Raw genomic sequence first — 8,198 nt, forward strand, 5'->3', positions numbered from 1 at the left:
CAGATGTCAGTCAAGTGCTCTGTGGCTAAGCTATGCCCCAGTTTAACTTGCAGTCTTGTCCTACCCTGGACAGTATCTGGGGTGGCCATCCTGTGACACCCATATTGGAATTAGGCTCGCCATCGTGACTTGTTTGTAAACTGCTGTGACCTCAGCTTTGCAGCAGTATTTATTTCATCTCTTCCTTTCTTTTGATTCCAGTGAAAGTAGAGCCTGTCCCTGCAATTAGCCCAGCCACACTAGGCGCTGCCAGCCGAATCATCCAGACATCACAGGGAGCCCCTGTTCAGACGGTGACCATAGTACAACAGGCACCTTTAGGTCAACACCAGCTTCCAATAAAAACTGTAACGCAAAATGGAACTCATGTGGTACCAACGCCTACAGCAGTGCACAGCCAGGTGAACAACGGTAAGCATTTGTTCGTGGCCCTCCCTGGCTCTCTGGGAGTTTCAGCTGGGAGCAGAGGTTCTGAACTCGTGGAAATAAGCATTCCATGTTTGGTTCTAATTTGACTTTGTATTTTTGTCTATAGAAACGTTTGAGTTTTGAAGCCATTTTATTTTCATTTATTTATTTTTATTTTGTGTGTATGGGTATTTTGCCTGTATGTACTTCTGGGTACTACATTCATCCAGTGCCCAAGTAGGCCAGAAAAGGGTGTCAGATCCCCGGAACTAGTTGCAGACAGTTGTTAGCTGCCTTGTGGGTGTTGGGGATTGAAGATGGTTTCTCTCAAAGGGCAGCCAGTGTTCTTAACCACTGAGTCATGGAGGTGAGAGGTGCTGGGTCCCCTGGGACTGGAATTATAGATGGTTGTGAGCCATCATATGGGTGCTAAGAATTGAGCTTCAATCTTCTGGAAGGGCAGCCAGTGCTCTTAACCACTGAGCCATCTGCCAACCATAGAAAGTAAGCTTTATTTTTTCAGTTAGTAATTTTGTGGTACTGGGGATTGAACATTCCAAGTAAGAACTGTATCACTGAGCTATATCCTCAGGCAACCTCTTTTTAAAATTTTTGAGATAGGGTCTCTGTAGCCTGATTGGCCTAGAACTTGCTATGTAGACCAGCTGGCCTTGAACTTAAAGAAATCCACCTCACTGGAGCCTGAGTGCCAGAATTAAAGATGTACACCACTAAACCCAGCATTTATGCACATTTTAAGATGAATAAATGGAGCTCTGTGTACTTCCAAGACTAAATGTGGACCCCATGCTCCTACCCAACCTGCTGCTTCCTTTACCCTGAAGCAAAGGGATTCTTTTCAGAATGCACTGATGTTGTTTCCATGAGGTCACCCTGTCTGAGTCTCTAGCCACCTGTTGCCCAGGCTGTGAGCCGTGTACCTGCCTCCTCCAGGCTGTGCTTGTACACTACTGCTTTCTGTGGCTGGACTGAAGAATGTCTCACTGGTCTGTCATGGTTCTCAAAATTACTAATTGTACTTAAACTATAATAGTATCCAACACTAGAGAATCCATAAAGAGCACAGAATTACTGGCTCCTAGGGGTTTTGGCCAGTTCAATATCAAGGCTCCACCTACCATTGAAGACCTTCCTGCTGACGTGTCAGAAGGCAGGATTGCAGGTTGTGGTTTGTTTGTTTGGCTGGTTTTTGTTGTTGTTATTGTTTTCTTGAGACAGGGTTTCTCTGTAGCCCTGGCTGTCCTGGAACTCACTCTGTAGACCAGGCTGGGCTGGAACTCAGATCCACCTGCCTCTCCCTCCCAAGTACTGGGGTTAAAGGTGTGCGCCACCACAGCCTGGCCAGCCAGGTGTTTTGTTTTGTTTTGTTTTAAATAATGCAGGCAGTCTCTCATAATGTGTCACTCACTGAGAGATTAGTCCTCATGTGAAAGTCCTGCCTTGTGCTGTTGCAGTGGCTGTGACTGAAGCAGCAGCTGTAACATTGTGTCCTGCATTGGTGCTCCAGGACACTTCCCAGATACATGTATTTGTGTGTGCACATCTTTTTCCAGTTAACCCTCTGTGGTCTATCTGCAAACCCTCGCAAGAGGTGGGGGTGCAGTGAGAGCCAGCGCAGAAATTCCTGCTCTTTGCACAGTGCTCCCAGTTTCAAAGACTTGAGTTGGGTGGGGAGGCTCTCCTGCTAATGTTGGATTCATGTCTTCTTTTTTCTCACAGCTCAGGGAGTGGCAGGGCAGAATCTTTGTGGGAGCCAGGAAGACCACCTCGGACTTGAGGCTGTGGACTCATGATTTGAGTTCCAAGACAGGCTGGAGATAGCCTGGGCTTGAGGATGCCTAGGGCACAAGCCCAGGCCCTCAGTGCTTCCGTCCTGCACACTTTAGGGACGATTAGGCAGCTTGCCAAGCTCTGGGTTTATTACATCAGGAAGAGCTGGAAAGGGTGGCTAGTGTTTTCTCCTTGGCAGCTTGATGACAGGGCTGCCACTGATCATCGGATATGCCTTCCCCAGACTTTAACCTGTGTTCCCAAGGTCCCATGGCAGCTCATGCTGCATGTGCAATGGGGTAGGGCTGTAACAGAGCTTGGCTAGCACATAACCCTGTGGGTTCCACCCTAGCCTTAAACAAGTAATAAAAACAACCAGGCTGTGTGTGTGACGGGAGCAGGGTCTTCACTTCTTTGCAGCTGTGTTCATGCTTAATCATATTTAACTGGTGTCTGTGGAGCCATGGTGCTCTGCTCTAAAGTGTCTGTACCTGAGCTGGAGGACAGGGTTCTTTCCCTCCCTAGGCAGTAAGCTGCTCTGAAGTTAGGCAGCTGGTGTACTCTTCCTGGGTTGTGTAGCTTGCTTCTTGTTCCCTGGTGGATTGCTGCAGTGTAAGGGCTAAGTGGATGGAGCAGGACTCTGTCTTCACTGAGAGTCCTCAGTCTTGTTCTTCAGTTAATGTCGTGAGACCCATCTAGGTTGGTGGGTAATGTACTTTGTTCAGTGTTTATCTCCTATAGACAATAGGTCATTCTGATGCCTAGGTTCTGTGGTTCATTAAGAGAAGTTGACACACATGACTGCCTGCTGCTTCAGCTCCAAGTTTAGCCTTTAAAACAGTGCTGGGTTGCTGTTGCACTCCTTTAATTCTGGCACTCTGGGGCCAGAGGGAGGCAGATCTCTGAGTTCCAGGGCAGCCAAAGCTACATAGTGAGACTATCAAAAAAGAAAAAAAAAAAAAAAAAGAGGGGGGGTGGAGGAGCTGTGGCAATCTCCTGGAGGTGTGTTCCCCCCAAAGACACTTTTTGTATGCAGGGGAGAGGTACACATGCAGGTCAGAGGGCAAATGTGGGTGGGGATCAGTTTTCCCTTTCCACCATGTATGTTCTGAGTATGGAAATCAGGTTCTCAGGTGTGGTGGCAAGTTCTAAGTTACCTTGCTAGTGTAAGCATATCTTCTTTACAGACAAATGCTTTAGATGCTGGCTTGAACATGTGAGAAAAAGCTCTTGTTCCTTCCAAGGAGGAAATAGAATAACTATTTCCTCCTTGGAAGGAACAGCTTTCTGTCCTCCAGGTGAATAGAAGCCACTCTGTCTTGATAACACTGAGCTCTTGAGTAGCTTGTGCGTTTTTAGAAGCTACAAGTTATCCTTGTTATGGAAATACCCACTAGCCAGGTTTTGCCTGCCGCACGTCTCCCAATTTCCTCTGCTCAGGCTCCGCTGCCTTTGGCCTGCAGGGCCATCCTTGGGGTTCTGTACAAGGCTCAGGAGACTTGGAGTGCCAGGGTGGGCTTTGTTGTCAAGCATTTATGCAATAGCATGGGGTTCTGATCCACTGTCTCCTCTTCAGCAGTTGCGAGTCCTCTCCATATGTTGGCAACCCATGCATCAGCATCAGCATCCCTGCCCACAAAGCGCCAGAATGGCGACCAGGCAGAGCAGCCGGAGCTCAAGCGAATTAAAGCAGAAGATGGCGAGAGCATTGTCATTGCCCTGAGCATGGATGCACCACCAGCAGCTATGAGAGAAAAGGGGATCCAGAACTAGCTGCTGGGAGACCTTTTCTTCAGACGTCAACTTTGTGGTGCCAAAAGGAGATGCTGCCTCTTACTGAAGCAGGGAGCGTATCCTCAGTGGGTAAAGGGCCCTGCGGTTGGACTTCACCTCTTAGCACTGAAAACACGAACCCAGGTGGCCTTAAAACTCCTTAATTTAAAGACAAGTTACACTTGAACAGACCCACAACAGCAACCCTGGTTCCAGAGGTGGTGTCTCCTACAGAGCACTCGCTGGGCTGTGGGCTCAGCTTTTACTACAAGCAAGAACTCCAGGTCACAAAGGACTGAATCTCTTGTGTGGATGCAGCACCTGTTGCAAGTGGATCTCTCTGGCTTTCCTTAGGGGACAGAGCCACAGCCACCTGCTGCCCTCATAGGACCTGCTGGCTGCGACTGAGAGACAAGACAGTATTTTGTTGTCCACATGTGGAATTAGAGTACTTGGAGATGTCCTTTCTTAACTAAATAATGGGGTCTTTGACATTTCATTTCACTCCATTTCTACTCTGGAAATTTGAGATTCATTTGGGGGAAAGAATGTCATTCTGTTTGTTTCTGTGGTTTGTTTTCAGCCCATGGGATGGTTTGCTCTAGTCTTTCCTGCCTGTGTTTGGGTGGCACTCTCTTAGGACACCTACTTGCCCATTTCTGTTCAGAGCAGTTACTGATGAATTTGACCTGCCCTGTAGAGGGTGGGTGGACTGAGGCTGCATGGATCCATGAGGCCAGGGGCATCGGGACAAGGGACCCCTTCTGGCCTCTGGGCTGCGCGTACCTGCTCTTGTGGGTTTTGTTGTCTGTTTCTTTATGTTGACTTTGTCCTTGGCGTAATTTCCCACGCTAGTAAAATGAGTCTCCTACATATTGTGTATGCTTAAAGCAACAGATCCCTTTGTCCCTCCCTTGGGAAACAGATCCAGGCTTTTGTCACACCTTTTCAGACCAAGGTCATAGATCTCTCCCAGAACCTGGGGAGTCTTAGGGGTCAGCTCTGGCTTCTGACATCTGACTGGTTATCTGCATGGCACACTCATGGCAAGAGCTGTCGAGATGTTGCCAGTTAACTTGAGGGTCTGGAAGACCCACCAGCCAAGTATCAAGCATCCAGGCCATTTTTCTGATTCTCAAGAGGTTTTTCTGGCTTTTCAGAATGAAGTCCCACACTAAGTCTGACTTATATCATATAGTAAGTAAAGTTTAAGAGGGAAGGGTGAGGAGAGGTGGGAGGCCAGCAGCCCAGCCCACACTCAGGATCACCGCTCACCTTTCCAGAGCATTCTGGACTTAAGAGCTGAGCAGCAGGCAGAGGGCGTTAGCCTCATTGTGAGTTTGTTTTTTTTTTTTTTTTTTTAAATGTCATCATCATAACGTTATTTATTTAAATGTAGTTATTTTGGTATTTAATTTTTTTTAAGAGAGGGGGGAAAACCCTGTATTTTCCTGGTAGAATGAAATGGCTCAGAATGGTATATTTAGGCAATTTAAAACATTATTTACATAAAGACCAAATATGATAAGTCTGTTCTAAGTATTGCTTCACCCACAGTATGGAGCTGTCACAATGCTATTGCAGATGATGCGTGTTGACGTTATGGACACACAAGCTGGATTTATATAACTCAGCCACTTAAACAATAAAGGTGAGACATCACATGAGTGAGAACATGTGTGTACCCACAGCAGTCTGCCTTTGGACTGCAGCCTGGGGGACTGGAGCCCCTCCAAGCGGCAGTCTGCCTCCTTTACCATCTTGCAGGTAACCTTGGAATGTGTATTTCTTAAAGGTTTGTAATTTGCAAAGTACTTTGGGTTGTATTGTGCCCAGCATGTAGGTCCATACGGGCCTCAGTTCATGTGGTACTCTAGCAGGAGACCACCCTGGTGGGGTGGGCTCAGGTACTACCAACTGAACACACTGTGTGTCTGGAGACATGTGTGTGTAGCATGCTTGACCAGGACTTGGGTAGAAGTTCCCTATGTGAGTGAAGTCTGCAGACTCGTTACCTCTGAGCTCCAAACAGACCTTCTGAGTCTGCAGGGGTTTCTTTTAGCGGATCATAGAAAAATTTTGAAGATGGAAGGAGGATTTTCTTTTTTAAGGCCACACTCTCAGTTTCAAGTGAGTGAAGTGAGCCTGTGCAGCCACAGGCACACACTCCTCTTTTCTCCTTGCTGCTGTATCGGCCTTGCTGCTGCTTTGGTGCATAGGAATGTAAGCTGTCAAGGAGAGGGCAGAAGCTAAGTTGTAGATGAACAGAGTACTGTTTCTTCGGTGTTGAAGGCACTGCTTTAGTTTATGTTCATCTTGAGTTTCCAGAAGGCCCTCTGCACACCAGGGCTGGACTCATGTGCTTTAGCCCCCAACAGTTGTCTCATGTGGGGACATATATGACCCTGATACTATAAGTAGCTTGCAGCAGTTCCCAGGTTCACTGTGGCATCTCAGTGTTGAATGCTTAAGGAGTCTCTCTTTGACCTTTACCAAACTTCTGAGCTCCCTCAGGGACTAGATAACTTCAGTAGCTTTGGCTTGAACCACACAGAACACAAAGGGAAACTTACCTGTGTCCTGGGTACAGTGCATTCCAGAATGTGTGTGGCGTGCTTTGTGTAGATATTCCCCACACTACAGAATGTGTGCACAGACAGCAGCTGGTTTCCGTAAATACCCCACCCTAATTCCTTGTCCTCTGCTGGGGGGCTGGTCACAGAGTAGCTTCAGTAGTTCAGAAGGGGTTGGGGAGCATCAGGACTTGGGTTTTCTATGCCATGTGACACAAGGAGAGAACTGACAATCGTAAGTCCAAGCATCTGCTGTTCCAGAGTAAGCAGAAGTGGTGATCTGTGTGCAAAGATTTGGAATTTTTAACAAGTACCAAGTTCCTGAAATTCAATAAAATATTTTTATTAATTTTAATTGGATACAGAGTATCATTGTCTTTTGATAAGTAGACATATCTATCTTCTTAGCTTGTGCTGGGGAGACTTTACCTGGACAGCAGCACAGGCTTCCTCAGGGGTGAGAGCAGTGTCTTCATGATAGCTACAGCTGGACAGGCAGCTGTGTGGTATCCAATGTTGGGGTTTCCTTATGTTAGAGTTTAAGAGATTTAAGTTGTGGTTGTTAGTGTGCCCCCCCCTCCCCAGTGCTTGCCCTTTGGCCTAAGGATCAAGGTATTGAAAACAAGAAATAGTGAAATAAAATGTTTGCCAAAAAGGTATACAGATGCTGAGATTATGATGTGATGATCTCCCAGTTGCTGTCCCAGGGCTGAAAGAGTAGGTTGGGGAATGCATGATCCAAGCCAGGAGAACTTAAAGTAAGGTGACAGTGTCCTGATCTATACCTGGGCAGTCGGTGTATGTACTAGAAACCCTTACACATGGGCAGCATCCTGAGAATGTGCTCCCATACAGGCGACAGTAGAAGCCCACAATGCTCTGGTAAGCAGTGGCATTAGCAACATTGAGGATTTAGGACCTTGGCAAGGAATTGGGAGGGTTGGTTGGTAAAATGTTTGCCTTGCATGCACAAGTCTGGATTTGATCCACAGAACTTCACACATAGAGGTGATAATCCTGTAATCCTAGCCCTCAGAAGGTACAGGCAGGACAATCAGAAACTGAAGGTCATCCTTGACTTCATAGCACGTTTGAAGCCATTCTAGGCTACGTGAGACCTGCTCAAGGGGGTGGGGTGGGATATGGGATGCTGGCTGGTGGGGTCCAATTATGTTTCCTGTTGCCCCTTTGTCTTTCTGTTAAGGCTCCAACCTGAACCAGTTGTGTACAGGAGGCCAAAACCTGAGTCTTAACAAATGGCAGAAACAGAGTGCCTGGGAGATAATCTGGGGATACCAACATGCACAGGGAGTTAGAGATCCCCTGTAATACTGCACCCCACAATTATCTGCAGCCATCAGGGCAAAACTGACCTGAAGGATCTGTGAACTGTCCAAGCAGTGCATACAGCTCAGGACAGGCTGGGAGAACCCCTCCCACACACAAACATAGGTGTGGCTACACAAGGTCTGTTTTGCTAAAGTAAAGCACAAATGACCAAAGAAAGCTCAAAACTGAAAGAGGACAGCTATCAGCGCCAATATGACCTGAATGTACATAAAAACAGATCTGAGTTCTACAGAAAGTTTAAGGACAGCTAGGGTGGTTACACAGAGAAACCCTATCTCGAAAAACCAAAAGGAACTGGATGTG

General features: G+C 47.1%; 1 protein-coding gene across 1 annotated transcript in view; it reads left to right on the top strand.

The window, feature by feature from the left end:
• Foxk2 (forkhead box K2) overlaps positions 1–6,900 on the top strand; it is a 54,733-nt gene extending 47,833 nt beyond the window's left edge. Inside the window, exons 10-11 of the mRNA XM_027425858.2 lie at positions 202–411; positions 3,776–6,900. Coding sequence (XP_027281659.2) covers positions 202–411; positions 3,776–3,972 — 407 coding nt within the window. The 3' untranslated portion in view covers positions 3,973–6,900. The remainder of the gene's footprint in view (positions 1–201; positions 412–3,775) is intronic.
• The last annotated feature ends 1,298 nt before the right edge of the window (positions 6,901–8,198 follow it).

This window comes from Cricetulus griseus, chromosome 7, assembly GCF_003668045.3.
Source record: "Cricetulus griseus strain 17A/GY chromosome 7, alternate assembly CriGri-PICRH-1.0, whole genome shotgun sequence".
In the NCBI taxonomy this organism is placed as follows: Eukaryota; Metazoa; Chordata; class Mammalia; order Rodentia; family Cricetidae; genus Cricetulus; species Cricetulus griseus.